Genomic DNA, 17885 nt, shown 5'->3' with positions numbered 1-17885 from the left:
GGAGATCGTCCAGAGTACTCGGGTAGTTTCAATCATGCAACCTCCGTCTAGAATAGAGTACATTGTGTACATCCACCCATCCTTGGGGGCAGTTCGGTTATCCGGCTGGGAAAGCAGCCTCGTACGGGGCGGGCACCTCCCTAGAGTGGCATTTCTCGCTTTCGAGTTTACAGTATCAAAACCTGCACCACATCGCAGGAGGCGGGTTACTTGGACAATGTTGTAAAGTGTAACTGCTCGTCAGCCCCAACTGCAATCTCTTGTGTTTTGTAAAGAAGTTCTTTAGTAGCACCGAATCTCCTGGCAGCTGAGACGCGGTGGAAGTCCGGAATTTCCGGCCCAGTGCAAACTCCATTGTCGAGATGGCGGGGCCGTGCAGTGGCTGGTGAGCTTGCTGTGGCTAGTGCCAGGTAGTGTCGTTTGATTCTCAGCCGCAAATTCCTCTCTTCAAGTTCGAGCCACGCTAGACTCAAGGTCGGGATGGTCATCTCGCCTGTCCAAGTGGCACGGAGCCTCACCATGGTTCATCTCGGGGTTGAAGCCACAGGTCTGGGGGCCAGTGAAGGAAGCGGCCAACGGCGGAAGGTGGACTTGCCTTTCTTGGTGCCAAGTGTGGCAGTCATCAAAACGAGTTACTCGTAGTCGGTGGCCTTACAGGGCTGTTCTAGTGCCAACGGCATATCGGGGCCGACAGCCACTATTTGTGGCGCAAGGTCACAACAAGTGGCTCAGCATGCGTTTTGGGCCTTTTGACGCTGATGTCGGTGGCTGTCGTAGTGTCGTGTAGGAGCATTAAGCTCACAAAGGATTCACGAATCACGACACCGGTGCATCATGCATCATTTGTCCGCAATGATTCAGCAGGACATACCGCGCCAAAGCTGGAGAAAAGTCCGTTCCCCCAGAGAGATTGTGGAAATGAACATGGCACATTGTACATGGCAACGCAGACATTGGAGACACCTGTCGTAGGTTCGATCGTATACTAGGTACCACCGTAGACAGAACACGTGAGCGGGACCAGGGTTGAAAAGCTTTTGTACGGAAGGAGATACTAAGTCTCTGTCCACTCTGATTGGGCTCTGGGTGACATAAAAAGGACCAAAACGTTTAGAGGCTCAAACACTCTGCCGTTTACGAGCATGAAGGATCCAAGATGCAGGTTCCCATTCTCGGTGGAGTTAGAACCAGCACCAACGGAGGTCTAGCGCAATGCAGCATGCTACGACTTGCCAAATTCCGACTAATGACCTACGAAGGAGACGGCCGCACCGGCCACTCGAGAACGTCGTCACTCGACGAAAAACAGACTCGTACAGGCCACGAACGAGCAACCTTGAAACCTTGACATGAGGCACTTGGTACAGGAGTCTTGAGTTTTTCTCATGGTTAAGCGGGGTCTTTGACTCTTTGTTGGTCTTTGGCAAACGGATACGAGTACTCGATAATTCGAAAACGACCACCGGCGATTTCTTGCCGGTCGTGGTCCCCAGTTTGATTGCTGGGCGCGCACATCTGGGGGCCAAATCCTCCTCGCCCTGTTTCGCTCGACTGCCAATGCCAATGATGCTACTCCCTCTTTTGATCACCAATAACCATCGACCCTCATCTTTACGACCTCATCCGCTCTCGCACGTTTTCGCCGGCATCCCGTGAGACTGGGATAGCTCGTTTGACCCTCGCTCAAGCTTTTTGCTGGGCCGTGATGGAACGAGCAGCAAGGAAATCCATCCTAGACCGCTGCCACTTGTTGACTCATGCTACTACTCTTCTGGCACGAGCAGCCACGTCCGCAACCTAACTAATCCCCGAACGAATTATCATGGAAGCCAGCGCGTCCAAGCCTTTGAGCTGAATGCAAGAACGAAATCACCGCATCGAAAAGTCGTCGATATGCTGCGAGCCCATGTCATCTTCCCTTTAGACTACCTGCCCTTCCTAGCGGCACTTTGCCAGGAACGTTGGTTCCAAGGGTGTTTTGGCCTGGTTGATCATACGTGCCGGACTCGGCCAGTTTCTGTCAACACCATCAAAACCTGGATCGTTGCTGCTGCAGCAGATGTACTCCGTATTGGGTATCTGTCTGGACTAGGTATGAGAGCTGCCACATGGCTTCTGATTTACTATGTGGAATCGGTTGCCCAATCTACCTAGGTAGCCCCCAATTCCACCCTGGGCACTGGTATTTCGCGTATTCGTCATGACCGACGGTACCACTCCTCTCCTGCCATGGACTGTCATTACAAACATATATCCAACACAAGGACAAGTGGAAATCCGTTCCCACCACCTTCTGGCCCCACTCCACTATAGCGACTTCGATGCAGTGCCAGTAAGCAGAGCTTACAGACTCCAGTGGCTGTGGTTGCTCCGCTCTCTGTGAGCTTGGGACTTGGGCATACTTCAACGGTAATGCTGCTAGTCGTTCCCCTGCCCTACACTGACTGCTGGTGCGATCTGGAGACTGGACCTTTTCAAGTTATCCACACCCAAAGCCATGCTTGTACTCTGGAAGTTTTGCTTTCCTTCCCACGTCCTCGATCTCGAACTAACTCTGATCAGGCCGGGGTCTTTTCCCGACTTATGATCGGGTCAGGTACCGCCCCGACTTGACCGTGGTGGGTATCTGGATGGACTGCTCTCTCTCATACTACTACTATACCCTGAACACATTCCTTCCCATGCAATTCAACCGCTTGGCCCCTTCTCTACTCTCCTCGCCAGTGTCCCTGGTCCGACACCTCTTTGTCCGTGATCCCTATTGCTCGAGTGGCTCAACCGTGGCGTCGACCCTCTCCAGAACCCGCCTCCTGAGCCACAGCTATCTTTTCGCCCGCGCGATCTGTCAACGGCCCCAAGTAGGATCAAGCAGTTCTTCATTATTGACTTGTATCGTGTCAGAGGGTTGATGTAGGGCTGCGCTAAGCGTCGTGGTGTTCTTGAGAAGCGTTTAACCATCGAAGTATTCCGGGTTTTCGTGTCATCAACGTCCAACCTCATAAAGTCAGCCACAGTCGCCTGCAGTCCAAGTGCCGTGCCTTAATGTCACATATCACCTACGCATGCACCAATCGCCAAGTCACATCATCTGACCCATTTGCCTCTCGCCACAACGCCAGTTTCAACCCACCGCAGTACATTGCAAGACTATTTCGAGACGCGGAGCAGGAATACCTCCCTCCCCCCCACTCGCCAACCCGAGCCGTCAATCTTCCGCTCTTAACACTGCTTAAGAAATCACGCGTCCAGGATTTCTGATACTCTAAAAGCACCACACAGTCGTCCCGAGCTTGCTCCTGCAGGCTCGACTCTCCCTCCGTCAACATTGCGAACCGAACCAACGCTCACTCACCCCCAGCGACCTTATCAACCTCTGCATCTCTCCCAGACCGCTCAGCCAATCGGGTGCGTGGACAGAGCTATAGTCGTGCCAGGGTCTCGAGCACCAACGCTCCAAGCGGTGGTCGCCCTGTGGCATACCAGCGTGGAGGTGAACCGTCTCGATCGACGATTCCTCCCACCAATGTTTTGCGCTCCCAGCAGGTGAACAGCAATAATTTGGCCGATACTCAGCCATATTCCAACCCCCAGGATCCTTGGACTGCGGCTCACCGGCATTCGACGCCCATAGAAGCATCCACAGGAGTAGCTCCTTTTACACTGCAGCGCCAAGGGTAAGTGGCTAGTCACAATCCTCCTACAGGGCTGACACACTAACGGGGAACCAGCATGGCCGCCCAAGTATTACCATCACCATCCTCGCAATTCCCACCACCTCAGATGTCTTATGGAGATGATATGTTGACGGCTTTCCCCAGTAGGTGGGATTCTACCAGCTTCCTTTCCACCACTGACTTTCCATCAGACCTCGAAGACATGTCTACCGTCCACGCTTCATACCATCAGGATCCTCTACACCAACAGTTACTCATGGTTTCCCCACAGACCGTCACTTCAGAGATGGCATATCGACGTCGCTCATCCCACTCTCCCCAGGCGGTACTTGGCATGGTGCCGTCTCGGGATCGAACGCCAATTAGACATAGTCGGCCAAGTGTGTCACGGAATCGCAGCCACAGCAGGGGCGACATGTTGTTGGCGTACGCGGGGGATCCCAGTCAACTTCAACCGTCGCAGGCTCTTCCCTCCATGGCAGCGGTGACGTCCCATCCAGAAGCGTCTATGCCACACATGTACAATATGCACCAGTACGGGATATCGCCCTCCATGGCGGGATACCCTCTTCAAAGTGGTTACTTTCCTGGCTCGGTGCCACCGCACACAGGACAACACCCAGGAGACTACCCAATGGGCCACAATCAACAGGACATGCAAGCCTACTACGGCGTGGGGAGGACGTCTCCCCATGGATCGGCCATGAGTCTATCGGCGCCCGACTCGCCTAGTTCGCTCTACGTTTCAGGACAGGCGTCGCCCAACCAACAGGCATTGCCGTCAATAGGGATGGCGATGCACCATTTTCCGCCTGTGCCATTGACACTCGAGTCGTCCCCGGCCGAGATCGAGATCATGCCGTCGAGACCGAAGCCTCAATGCTGGGACCACGGTTGCAACGGCCGACAGTTTTCCACTTTCAGCAATCTCCTCCGACACCAAAGGGAGAAGAGCGGCAGCGCGATGAAGGCTACTTGTCCACACTGTGGCACCGAGTTTACGAGAACGACGGCGAGGAACGGTCACATGTCCGGCGGCAAGTGTAAAGGCCGGGCACATGCTGAGGCCTCGAATCGGGCAGCCGAAGAGGAAGAAGACTAGCCAGTCCCCCAGCGGCAATCATAACGAAGTCACGACTACCAAAGTGGGCCAACGCCTGCACAGCCTGGCGGATGCATCTTTCGAGCTGCCAGATCATGACGACTGGGGGACTACGACGCCGCCTTTTGTGCAACCTAGAACCACGGCCATTTATTTTTCTGTTTTCATTTCTGGAAATGGCCGACCTTGCAGCGAGATTGTGGATGGGATGCATTCATGGAGACTTTTTGGAAAAAGCTGGGATTTCATGCTACTGCATCAAGGGGGGCGATGGCTGTTTACTCATCAGACTTGAAGGCCATGGCGATGTTACGTCGTATACAACTCCAGGACACATGCGGGTCAGGTGTGAGAGGATTCTCCAGATTCTGGAAGGTCAGGACACCGCGCATGGGGCGCACGAAACGGGACGCTGACGGGATTGTGGCATAAACATTTGACTGGACGGTTATTCTTGTCATGATTTCCACCGAGTATAATAGACATTTCAAGTTGAGCAAACTCAATCACTCCACAATGCCGTACCGAACGTGGTTCGAAAGAGCTAGACGCATGATTGGGCCAGAGGGTTTGATGTTTTGTCAGCTTCCAGGTTCAGGCACGAACAGGCTCGAAACATGGGACCACGACCAAGACCAGCCCTGGCCTCCGCAAAGGGTTGATTAGATCAAGAAGGTCCACTCGTTAGCGTGTTGGAAGGATTGAGGACGCGCAGATCACTCGAATCTTGGGACATCTCACCGCCGCCCTTGAGTGGCGGGTTTCCCGACGGCCAGACGGAAATCCAGAGGGTTGATTGGACGCCTTGCTGGCAACGGGCTAAAGACGCGATTACGACTAAAAAGCCTGACGATACCAGAGGTTTGGGCCAGACTTGAACCTTGGGATACGAACACCGACCAGTTAAGTTAGCGACGCCCAGGACCTAGGAGATGCCGGAGGTGACAGTGCCGAAATTTAGGTATCAAGTGAAAATTATGTCTCGTCATTAAAAGACCAAAGTCTGGTTCTGTACGAACTCGCGAGTCGCGTGTACGTTGCGGATGATTGCGAGGTACCTAGGTACGGATAGGTAGTATGGTTTAAAATGAGATACCCCGTAGTTACGAGGCGGCCCCTAAAGCCTCTTGTCTAAAGTCCACGGAGGTTTCCTCGTACCGAGTGCCGAGGTCCCTACGAGTAGGTAGGGAGATAGTGACTTTTGCAGCCCAGGGAGGCCAGAATCGGGTGGGCGTGGCTAGAGTACGAAGTAGGGGTGTTAAGGGTTGAACCGCGAACCGCGAACCGCTGCCACACTGGCGGTGCGAAATGTAGATGCCTTCTTGCCAAGTACTACTCTTCTACAATAATTATTATTATTATTAGGTCACCTCACGGGATCCTCTGCGACCAGCTACTGCAGCACTTGGACGAGAAAGTTCCAACATTTCCTCTTTCACTCTGTATGACATGGCCTCCGACCAGGTGCATGCCGGTAGGGCTACCTAATCGATGGGATTCGGTTTCTCGGTGGATGTCCTGAGTCACCAGGCGCGTGCCTACCAAGTACGAAGTATCCGTACTCCCACTGGCACCGGCCCCGGATAGGTGCGAGTAACCAACTCTGCTGGTTTGGCCCCAGTTTCTTTGTCCTTCTCGCTTGATGTGACACCAACCAGAGTTGGTTTGCAGGTCAAGACTCAACGCGGCGATGATTTCAAGCACGAGTGTCGACCTTACGCAACAAGAATTCTTAGTACTTGTGCGTTGCAATCTGCCGGTCAAACCCATCCTTCAGTATACACCATATTCCGCTTTCGTCAAAGTCGTCAGCACCCTTCTTGGTGAGGGCTGACATTATCTATCCACTTCCTCCGCTTCTTGCCGCGCTCTGTTCCAATCCATCCCTAGCGGGACCCCCCTCCGGCTGCCAATGGCCCACCATTGTGATCTTTGGTATCATGTCAGCGTTCCGAAAATCAATTCGGGTAGCCGCTTCACAACGTCTCCATTCATCTCGTCTTCGTTACCCTCATAGACCGACGTACATCAGGAGATGTTGCCTCCACCTCGCCCACAAATCGGGTCCTGAGCCACACATATAGATCTGGAAGTGGCGTACAAACCCACCCAATCAACCGAGACCCCTTCTTTTCCAGATTCACCTCGATGTGGGGATGTCAGCGATATCACACCGTCGACCTCATCTCCCATCCTCATTCTTGTTCTGTTCTACGACAACAGTCGTCATGTTCGCGGAGCCCCGCTCAAGTGCTTTGTGCCACCATCACCGTTGCAATGAACTGTCGGTTTCGTTGGGATGCTGCGCGCCTTGACTCGATCACTGGGCTCACATTGCTCACAGCCCGTCATTAACCCGATCTGGCCTTTGTAAGATCTCCTCTTGCGGCCTCAGCCTCCATTCGAACCCCGACATGGCATCGAGTCAAGGTCGCACCTGTCCGCCGACGACCGGAAGTTTCCACATGTAACTGAGTCATATCCTCCATCACTTCTGTAAACAACTCAGAGGTACAACGTTCACACGTAGCCACAAGGTTATGAAAGCGACGAGTGGGTAAGCCCAATAAAAGAATACCCCGCCGCGGTCTCGCAGTGGACATGTGCCCGGTGAACAGTTGGAGGCAACTCTCATATTTCCGGGACCCAAGCAGAATCCTTCAGTCTCCCTCTGACCAAGTTGGTCATCTCGATTTTGGGGTCTGTGGCTGTCGCCCTGGGTGTGATTGCACTCCTCCACACGTTGCTGCGCCACCCTGTGGCTAGTGTAGGATAACAGAATCCTTCTGAGCGCGAGTTGAACTGGGGCCGTAATCGATCCGACACCACTTCGCCTTGTATCAAAATCACCGCGCTCGAGAGTTGATACGAGGTACGACTCTTCACCCAAAAGGATCAGGATGATTCACCCACCTGATGACAGAAATTTTAGTCAGTGGATGGGAAAGCCGTTTCGACATGGTGGACTGGCCTGGCCCAGAAGGATTCGCTTTTCCCTGCACATCTAGATCCTTCGCTCCAACACTATTCCAGCCAAATTGCCCACTCAGGACGTTCAGACCTATCACAACAGGCGCCACTCCCATCAATGCTCTTACCCCCGAGACTTGGTGGATTCAAAGTGCAGGCGTGGCTGGATGTCTTTGGAGCATGGACCACATCCATTTTCGTCCCCTGTTCGCACATGAGGCGTGCCTGGCCATGCTTTGGTAGAATGAGCGAACAAGCCTTATCGAACTTCTACGGCCGTTCATGGAGTTTGGATTTGGTACTCGTACCAAGATGTAGGGGTTATTTTCGTTAGTTTGGCTCTGGAACCATTGGCACGCACTCCACTCGCCTTGTACTGCAAGCTATGCTGGCCCTGTGGAGTCAAAGTACAGGTTCTCCCAGTCCTTGTGTTGGCGTTTCGAACTTGTACTGGGTGTTTGCACCAACGTTGTACCCACTTTGATGTACTGATCAAACTAAACCGACCTGGCCTTTTTGGGGCTGTACATTCGACCTGTTGGTCAAACTCATTCTCCCTGAACCGATAACGCATGTTGGGGGCGACCCAGTATGATATAGCTCAGGGGTTACGCCTCTGAGTGGTCGATAGCACTTCTTCTTTGGCTGCTGACTGGCAAGTTTGCCGCAGCAGGGGAATTGAGGGTGTGAAGGATCAAAAGAACAAGAGCGCACTGCACTTGAGACAGCGACTTCCGATATGTCGCGCCCACTTTGCGCTAGGAAAACCACCAGTATCTGCATGGGATAAAGATCACCAGCCCTATGCATGTCTGGTCATGCATGGTGTTGGTCTAGTGGGAGCCGTCATTTCAACGGGGCAAGAAAAATGTTTCGATCAAGGACGAGAACAATACGGCGTTCTCAGAGGTCCGCGTCGATACTCGCCAGACCATCCCCGTCTCTGCATATACCCCTTGATTTGAGGGGGCGTGTAGTTCTGAAGCGAAAAGCGACGGGGGCTCATTGGTTAATTGTTGTCAATTACCCAGATAGGAAAGGCCACTGAGGTATATATTCGGGTCTACCTGATTCATGCGTCAAGTACTCTATATCAAGACAGTGGGCCTACCGTGGGGCCATGTCGGCTCACTTCTGGTCATCGATATGGAGGTGAACCACGCACTGATAACGCGTCAGAACTCGGATGTCGTCCACGTCCGTTTGTCGTGTTCGACTTGGAGGTCATATCGACAAAGCAACTTTAACATACCAACCTCTTGTATTAGTGTCTCCTTGTCGGATGTCGTTGTTGCCTCCATTCCATGGTGGCGACTTCCATCCGGACCCAATCATCCACGACGAAGCTGTCATTGTGGAAATACATACACTTCAACACGTGCATCAGGAGGACAATCTGCGTGACCGGGGCCGAATACACACAAGGCCCACCAGGAGGGAAGCACAGGACTCCACGATTTCCTCGTCACGGACAAGAATTGGGTTCCTTTCCGAAACCTGTTCTACCTGGTGGTTCTCGTGGCCGTGCCCGATGAGTGGCTCTCGGTCAACGTTGGGAAGCTCCTAGCGTGAAATGACAGTTCGACGAAGGATCAGATCAGCTTATTTGAGAGGAACATGTGAAACAACTTCTGATACTCGGCACACAGCGAGGATATTGGCGGGCATCCACACTAAGGTTTAGCGGCATCGCCTGCATAGACGTTGAGTCTTTGGCATTCCTCACCTACTGACGAGTCATTCACTTTTGATATGATCCACGTAGACTTTCGCACTGACTGTCCAGGTCAGCGGAACATCTTACTCTTTTTGTTACCGACTTTGTACGCTCCGGGCAGGCCGAATCTTGTGTCGTCGTCCTCCAGGCCAAACACATGGACAAGGGATCAAGGTATTCGGTCAAGCCGCCCCAGCAAGCAGGCTGGATATCAACTTTGCTGCGGGGTCCTCCGCATCTGAACAGCGAGTTTTGACTAGACGAAGATGAGTTGTGTATCGAGTCACATCTCTTGACATGGCCGTCACTACCCTTGCCTTGGATCGGGTCGCTCGGGACAAGCACGTGTGATGGCCCGATGCCCATCCCGCGTAGAACGATGAATCCACGTCAAGTGCCATCCCCATTAGAACGGGAAGGCCCACAGCAACCGAAATTTAAGAAGCGTGCGAAGTAGCCCATTGAAGATTCGCAGCTCAATGACTAGTTATTTAGCTCAGACATCGACTCGGCCCCAGTATGATAGCCATTCGGGTCCTATGGCCGCATGGCTGTGCCATATCTTCGTGCGTTAGGTACCGAGGTAAGGAGTAGATATCCAAGGTCAGTAGATAGTTAGCTGCCTTTCTTTCGCCCCCATCTCGTTTGACACTCAACGGACGGTGCCTCGGTACGACGGACGTGTACCTAATGTAGTTAGAATAGTCGATCTCCATGCTAGAATAGCTGCTCAGCATAGGTATGGAGCATCCGTACACTCACTTCGTCATCTCAAAGAAAACTATCGTAAAGGTCCTCCACATCCACAGGCATCTATTCGTGTCACACACCCACCCGGTCAGTCAGTGGCCACAAGCCTTCTGGTCGAATAAACTCCGTGTGTGGAACGAAATGTCTTTGGCGTCCGCGTGATCCGGCATTCTAGTTAGTTAGCTGAGGGTTGGTATCGATCGATCCTGATTGCAGCTAGTTACTGAGATGGTATCGCTCTGACCGACCTCGGGGACTGTAGGGAGAGAGAGAGAGAGAGAACGAGATTTGGGGTTCGGCTGTGAGTAGAGTACGTAGGTGAATAAATACACACACACTTTTCCACTTTTGTGTCACTCGCGAGCTGGACATTGGAGGACCATCAACTCTTTCTCATTGAGCGTGACTGTGACTGCTGAATTACCGATGGCACGGGTTGCTACCTAAATACATATCATAAATGTCGGTGAGAGGACACTGTTTGCACACGATGCACCGCCGTCTTTCCCTGACCTGTCTGGACCCATATGCCGCGCCGAATTCAGCCACGACCGACAAACATTCCAATAGACCCGTCCCGACGTCTCCTGCCCTCTTGTTGGCGAAGTCTCGTCCGTGTGCCCAAGTGATCGCCCTTGAACCTGATCCCCATTGACCTTTGTTCTTACAGCCTGCCGTGCCTGGCCTTGAATACCGAGATTTTGTCATCGTAGAAAAGAATCTCCCTCAGCCTCCATGTCGGCTTGATGTTATTGGCGCGGGTTCCTTCGGCATCTTCTTCGTCGCTCATGGTGTCTTCCGAATCGGACACCCCTTCAAAGTCACTCGAGTCGTTCGTGTCCCCTCCGTCATCGTCGTCGTGGGAGTCATGCTGTGCATTCACATGGGCATGCGGATGATGGTGATGCACGTGATGAGTGTGGGCAGGTCCCGCCGTCTCGTGGTCGGTCTCCACATCGTCGCCGGAATGCCCGCCGCCTCCAGGTCGAGACTGTCCTCCACTGGAACCGTTGCGGGCGTTGGCATACTCCAGAATCTCGAAACATTGATGCTGAATACCCAGGTAGCACAGCTCGAGCTCGGGCCTCAGAGCAACAATATCCAGTACCTGCAGCGCGGCTTCGCGGGAATGTACACTTCCATTGACGTGCTCGGCGATGTGGGCGATGTGCAGGGACCTCAAGGTGGTGGCATTCGGCAGTCTTCGGAGAAAATAGTGCCAGTCTTTGTAGTCAATCGACATGCTCAGTTCTCTCAACTTCATCTTCCCACTCGTGATGCACGTAATCAGTTCTCGACTAAACACCCATCGGCGCCAATTGCTGTCCGGAGTTTCGGGATCTTCGCTTCGGAGGGTGCTGTCGATGAGTAGCTTGGTCAAACTGGAACGATGCCGCCGGATGGCTCCACGGTAGATCATGTCGATCGAGACGGGCGATTTGTAGGACGTGTTTTCTTGGAGAAAGAGCCACTCGAGGCTGTCAGGTGCCAGCGTGTCCTTGACAAACGCAATGAGAGAAGGAGACACGGCATCCGTGTGCAGTCTTTTCAGTTTCAAGGGATAATCAAAATCTGACCTCGAACTTGAGACGGGGGTGCCGGTTTGGGACCGTGTGAGCACACCAGAACTGCCACCGGCCGGCGGTCGAAAGGGAGTCAAGGACACCCTTCGACGACTGGTGGGGGTGTAGCGTTTACGCAGAGCCTTCCACAATTGCTCGTGGTTCCGGCAGCCCAACAAAGTGAGGGTCTTTAACCTTGACCAGTCGAGTGCCTTGGACATGACGGCAATGGACAAATAGACACGTTCGATCTCGAGAGTTTCCAATTGGAGCTTTCGTATACTGCCGCCGTCATCTTTGGAGGAGTCTTGGAACGGGCCAGCCATGGTGGGTGTTTGACTCGGAGTGGGTGCTGAGAGCTGATTGTAGGCGGTTCGCTTGGTCGCGGTGACCGGGAGATTGGACGCATCGTCATCCTGAATGCTGTGCGCGGACAGGAGGACTCCGAGCTGATTGACCTCTGGGTAACCGATGGGGGTCTCCGCGTCGTTCTCTTTTGCCTCCTGCACTGGAGCTGCCTCGGCGAGCTCAGCGACCGAGGAGTTTCTAGAATCGACCGACGTGGGCTGGTCCACTTTTTGATGAGAAAAAGCGTCACAGAACCGGTGAACGAGGATGCCCAAGAGACCTCCCGGTCGAGGAGATTGGTCACCCATGCTGGGCATCAGAGGAGGTAAGACCGGAGCCCGATCTTCGGCAGGTCGAGCCCAGATGTCAAACTGGGCATGCGACGCCATCCCGATCCGCAATTCTTGTAACCGGTCGAGCGATCTTTCGATCAGGACACTCATTTCTTCTGCATAAGGGAGTTCATCGATGTCGAGGACACTGAGGCTCTTGAGCGGCGGCAGTATGGAAAACGTGGGAAACTCGACCCTCGGGTAGGGCGGAATCTGAAAGAGAGAGGTGGCGTGGTTGGCCAGAATGGAAGGCAGATTCGAGGCCTGTGGACCAAGCCCAGCGCCCGGGGGTGGAGGAGAAGCCAAGGGCCCTTGATCTTGGTTGTCGTGCCATCGAACCCACACCCGTTCCAGGCGACATTCTTGACCATCGTTCCGGTTTCCCAGTGAAGCCAGAGCCAGCCAGACATCTCGGAGCACGCCCGTCGGCATGTCCCAGATGAAGGCTTCTAGATTCCGCATTCTCCCCACGGCCAGGGCGACGAGTGTCCCAAGCATCTTCCCGCCTTCCTTGGTGATGAGATACTCTTGAACCCAGTCTGCCGGACCGTTGCCCAGGCTGAACTTTCGGGTATACTGAGCAAAGTAATTCCCACGACGGATGGTGTGAGGCTTGCTGGAGGGCTGGTCGGCGGGCTGACTGAGTTGACCACAATTCTCACAGGTGTGGTGGGCGAGTTGTTGGTAAGGAGCTTCTCCAAAGACGTCCTGGGCCATGACCAGAGTGGCCAAGCCATACGTGAGGGCATCTACACCCATGCGGTTTTCAAAGGTGGCATTTGCGTCGGGCCAGACAATGTCGAATCTGGAATAGATGTGGGGTATGACCAGGGCGTGCAGGGCGGGGTGGGTGAGAGCAAGCGAGGTCAGATCATTAGTATGGGTCAATTCTCGAAGGAGTGCCTGCAATATGTCGACAGGGAGATCGAGGAGACTTAATGGACTTTTCTGCGAGGCTATGGCATCCCACTCTTGCTGCTTGCCATTCAGGTGTTTTGCCAGTAGAGTGTGTGTGCCTCTGGCCTTTAGCTTTGGAGGCTGATCGTCACTGTTCTGAATAGAGTCCATGTTGGATGAATTGAGGTAGACGAGTGGGCGAAAATCGGCTGGAGGAATGTCGAGAGGTTTGCTCGCTCAGGGCTCAGAGCGTGAGCCCTGAGCCAAGGACGGCCGGTGCTAGCTGACCATGGACGTCACCAACAATGACGAGGAGTGTGCTTGTGGAGGTTATGGGAGTGTGCCAGTCGGGTCAGTCGCGGCGGCGAAGCGTCAGATCGAAAGGAAGTGGTTGGAGGTGAGGCAGCAGACGGGAGAGGACTCAGCGAGAGGATCTCGAGTGGTGAGGCTGACCGAACGAGCGGTGTCACTGTCGGTGACTATGCGGACGTGCAGCTCGTCGTGGTGGCACTTGATTCGAAGGAAGGGGTGGGAATTCGAGATGGTGGCAGTGAGGCGGTCTTGCAAGCGCACGTCGATGAGTACAGGTGAAGTGCAGATTCAGGTGTCAGTGGAGGTGTTGAAGTGGTGGTGCGGTGGGTGGACGGCGGGTGCCGCGCACAACTTGCAGACGGACTCAGTTGCCCCCAACGACTCGCGCTAGGCGCTGCTTAGCGCCCTGGCCAGGTTAAACGTGACTCTCCAAACAACGTGCCTCGAACCACTTTACGCGCCCGGATTGAAGCCCCTCCTCCCCTCACGCGTCTTGACTGGCAAGCATCTTACCCGATTTCCGACGTTACGGCTGAACCCGAGTCATTATTCTCCTGCTAGTGTTTGCTGGATTGAGCCTGAGGTGGGCAGTCTCCGTACCACGGATATTCTGAACTCTGGGTGACTTTCTCTCTTGGTACCGACCTCATTCTCTACAATTTTCTCCATCGGAGACTTCTGCTTCTCAAGCACCTCTTTCATTTCATGGCTTGAGACTGCTTCTCCCATCATCAAGCTTGAGGCTGAAAAGCCATCGGCCCATTCAATTCTCCCGTGCACCTTCCCCTTTTGCACCCACTCTTTGCAGCTTCCGTCTGCACCTTCCTCCAACACTACGGAAGCCACTGCCACAGCGGCACTGCTCCTTCATCCTATCAATTCCGTCGTCGTCGTCGTCCTCCTCCTCCCCTCCTCTCCTCCAATCTACAACATCCTCGAACCGTTCCGCGCCAAACATGGATGATTTCCCGGATGAGGTCGTCCTCAAGATCTGTGGATACCTAGACTTCAAAGACTTGGCTAGTCTGCGCTGTGTCACCCGACGTCTTGCCCAGGTCGGAGCCGAAATCCTGGTCAAGAGAGTACGTTTCCACGTCGGTCACGATTCCCTCCAACGTCTCAAGGCCATTGCGGCGCATAATGTGCTGTGCAAATCCGTCGAGACGGTCGTCTTCGAGGGCAACCTCTTGGCCAACGTCGGTTGCGTCCACGCCTTCACCCTTCACTTTGATAGCGACAATCTTACGGCCGACCGCCCCAGCAGTCCGCCTTACGGAGCCACTGAGCGTGAGATGAGACTCTTTGATCGCAACCTCCACAAATATCAGACTGAGATCAACAACAAGTTTCTCCGCTACCGTGATTTCTACGACACTCAACAGGCCATCCTCAAGTCCGACTCTTACACCTCTTTGATATCCGACAGCATCAAGCGCTTCCCCAAACTCAAAAAAATCGCCCTCACCACCGTCGGCAGATGCAGACATGTGCTGTCAGAGCGCTTCATGGACATGTTCGCCGTCGAATGTTCCCTCCCTCTGGAGCCCGACACCCGCCAGACGGCGGAACAGCTCAAAGCCATCCTCTTTCATGATTCTCAGCCTCTGGCCAGCGTCCGCGAGTTGGAGGTGCACGTCTTGAGTCCCAAATTCTTCACCGGCTTCATCCCTCCCCCTCAACTCTCCTCCGTTTTTGTCCACCTCAAAGTGATCGATCTCAATTTCCGATTGGAGAGAGACGACCGCGGCCTGTCCCATACCATGACCGCCGGATCTCGCTACGGAAAATTCGCCAAAGGTCATCTCCGTGAGGCACTCCAGGCGGCCGGGGGACTGCAGAAACTCACCGTCAACTTCGATGACTTTGGCTACTACGGACCGTGTACCGATCTGAAGCACGTGTTGGGAGATTCCGTCTGGCCTGAACTGCACTTTTTGGATCTGGACTGCATGACCACTTCTGAGGGATATTTGATCGATGCCTTGAGACGCCAGCCCGCCCTGAGCAAGCTCACCATCGGTTTCTTCACCCTCGAGGACGGACTGTGGACTACCGCCACAGAGTTGATGCGTAAGGCTCTTCACCTCAAGCTGTTCGTGGCCCACGGTATCTTGGAAGATCCGGAGCGCATGCATCCCATGCACCTGATCGACAGCGATTCGTACGCGGAAAACTACGTCGAGTTCTCACTTACCAACGCCCTCGACATGTACGTTACCGACGGGGTCCCGTCCGACTCGGACCTCGACGAATACCATCCTCTCGATGACGACAACTTTTCCGACCCGGATGAACTTCGCGAAGAGTTTGGCCCTTATGATTCTTTCGACGACATGGACTGCAGCGAGTGATGATCACGGAACAAGTCACAATGTCCTCTTGATTCCACCATGAATGTACGACGAGTTTTATGGCCTTTCTACACCGCATTGTACAGTATTAGCGCTTGCATTTTACGAGACACGGACGATCACAGATACCCCTTGAGCTTCATACTCAATCTTTTTCTACACAAACATCCATCCGACCTGGGGATCGATACTTTTTTCCCTTTTTCTTTTTTCCAAGTCTGTCTGGCGATATGGGGGGGATTCCGCGGTGGCCATCAAGTAACAAAAGTGACCAGAGATGCATCGATAGAGAGAGCACTGTTTCAAGTGTATGAATGCTCTTAGAGGGCAGACTTAGGTATTATTGTAATTGACTCAATGCAATTCATACCCATCCATGATTTTATAATGTTGCTCGTATGCGAATAGGGTGCGGATGATCAGGGACGGTCGGCCGCACCGGGTGATCGTCGGCATTTTCACATCGATGATGCAAAGGTCCAGATAATTTCACCGACCTCGTGCTCGGGAGACACAGCTCTCGATGCTTGCTCTGTCTCTCTGAGATCTCAAAACCCACCCCCTCCCACCAATCACTCAACATGCGCATCACATCCCGCCTCCTCGCCGAGCCCGTCTCTCAACCATTCCGGCCGGGACGACGAGCTCCCGCGCTGGCCCTCCTCCCACCGATCCCCCTGTACCGGCGCCTCCTACGGATCCATCGCAAGAAGCTGGGTCCCGAGGAGCGCATCATGGGAGACATGTACGTCAAAGCCGAATTCCGGCGTCACCGGGACGTCGAAAACCCACTGCACCTCGTGGGCTTCCTGACCAGATGGCAAGAGTACGGGCAGATGCTGGAGGGCGACGACTGGAAGGACGGCAAGATCGATACCGCGCTGGTGGCTAAACTCAGCGACCACCAGGTCGGTCAGATGTATGAGCTCATGCAGACGATACAGAAGAGGGGGAGGGACAGTGTGGACGAAGAGGAAGAGGGGAGGATCCTACAGGCTATTGATGAGGCGGCGGGCAGTGGCAAGAAGGATTCATAGGAGCTTGAGAGGGGTTTGTGGACAGGTGAAAGAAAACGGCAGGTGGTGTTGGTGAGCAGTCACTGCAGACTCATCCGACCGTGCTCTGGATTCACGCTACACGGTCACCTCCATTTCTGCACAAACAGCTTCGACCAAGCTCACCATTGAGACCCTTGCCGAATCATCGGGCATACAATTGTATCGGTTCTCAAGGAGATTCCGCCGATACCGGCAAACCTCACGCAACCAGGGACGACTCCTCGGTGACACGAATCCTAGCTTCCTCAAAGCCCCAACCCCGACCTCACATCACCCTTCCATCCAAGATGTGCCAAACCGAAGGCTTCCAGTCCCACACTTGCGCGCACAAGTGGATGACGATCGTCAAGCCCTGCCAGCCCGGCACGGGTTTCAGCTCCGCCCACTTCCACAAGTACAAACCGACACGAACGGGTCCGTTTGCCGCTCGGTACATCGCGGCGGCGGCGAATTCGTGCCCCAGCTGCGATCTGGACGGCGACTACGATGGAAATTTGACTAGGATGGTGTTGGACAAGCCGAGTCAGATGGGCGGGTTGGGCAACGGCTATACCATGACGGATGGGAGGGGAAACGTCTTGCCTTATGGTCGGGGGAACGGGGCGCCCGTGCCGTTGCAGTATGCAACCTACCCCGCTGGCATGGCTGGGAGACCGGCGGCGAGTGTCAATTGTTGTGCTGTCATGTGATTGAGGGACTGCAAGGAGACGTTGTCTTTTCACGGTCATGGCTGGGTCGAACGCTGGCACGAACTTGGATTGTCAATTTCATGGGGAACCACAGAGCCAACGGATTAGCAGGCTCGGAAGCGA

The 17885-nt window shown here is 54.0% G+C and overlaps 4 protein-coding genes across 4 annotated transcripts; 3 read left to right on the top strand and 1 right to left on the bottom strand.

Moving 5' to 3' along the window:
- Nucleotides 1-3729: 3729 nt before the first annotated feature.
- LTR84_012095 (uncharacterized protein) lies at nucleotides 3730-4776 on the top strand (the record flags this gene model as incomplete). The annotated part of the gene is made up of 1 exon (XM_064855620.1): nucleotides 3730-4776. One exon carries the CDS (start codon nucleotides 3730-3732, stop codon nucleotides 4774-4776), a length of 1047 nt encoding a protein of 348 aa, XP_064708280.1.
- Nucleotides 4777-10877: 6101 nt separating this feature from the next.
- Nucleotides 10878-13523, bottom strand: LTR84_012094 (uncharacterized protein; the record flags this gene model as incomplete). Its single annotated transcript, XM_064855619.1, has 1 exon — nucleotides 10878-13523. The coding sequence occupies one exon, from the start codon at nucleotides 13521-13523 to the stop codon at nucleotides 10878-10880; it is 2646 nt and encodes an 881-aa protein (XP_064708279.1).
- Nucleotides 13524-14620: 1097 nt separating this feature from the next.
- On the top strand, nucleotides 14621-16015 carry LTR84_012093 (uncharacterized protein; the record flags this gene model as incomplete). Its single annotated transcript, XM_064855618.1, has 1 exon — nucleotides 14621-16015. One exon carries the CDS (start codon nucleotides 14621-14623, stop codon nucleotides 16013-16015), a length of 1395 nt encoding a protein of 464 aa, XP_064708278.1.
- A 581-nt stretch (nucleotides 16016-16596) lies between these two features.
- Nucleotides 16597-17052, top strand: LTR84_012092 (uncharacterized protein; the record flags this gene model as incomplete). Its single annotated transcript, XM_064855617.1, has 1 exon — nucleotides 16597-17052. The coding sequence occupies one exon, from the start codon at nucleotides 16597-16599 to the stop codon at nucleotides 17050-17052; it is 456 nt and encodes a 151-aa protein (XP_064708277.1).
- Nucleotides 17053-17885: the final 833 nt, after the last annotated feature.

This window comes from Exophiala bonariae (assembly GCF_035927105.1).
Source record: "Exophiala bonariae strain CCFEE 5792 chromosome Unknown scaffold_7, whole genome shotgun sequence".
Classification (NCBI taxonomy): Eukaryota; Fungi; Ascomycota; class Eurotiomycetes; order Chaetothyriales; family Herpotrichiellaceae; genus Exophiala; species Exophiala bonariae.
This window is presented reverse-complemented; position numbering and strand designations above follow the sequence as displayed.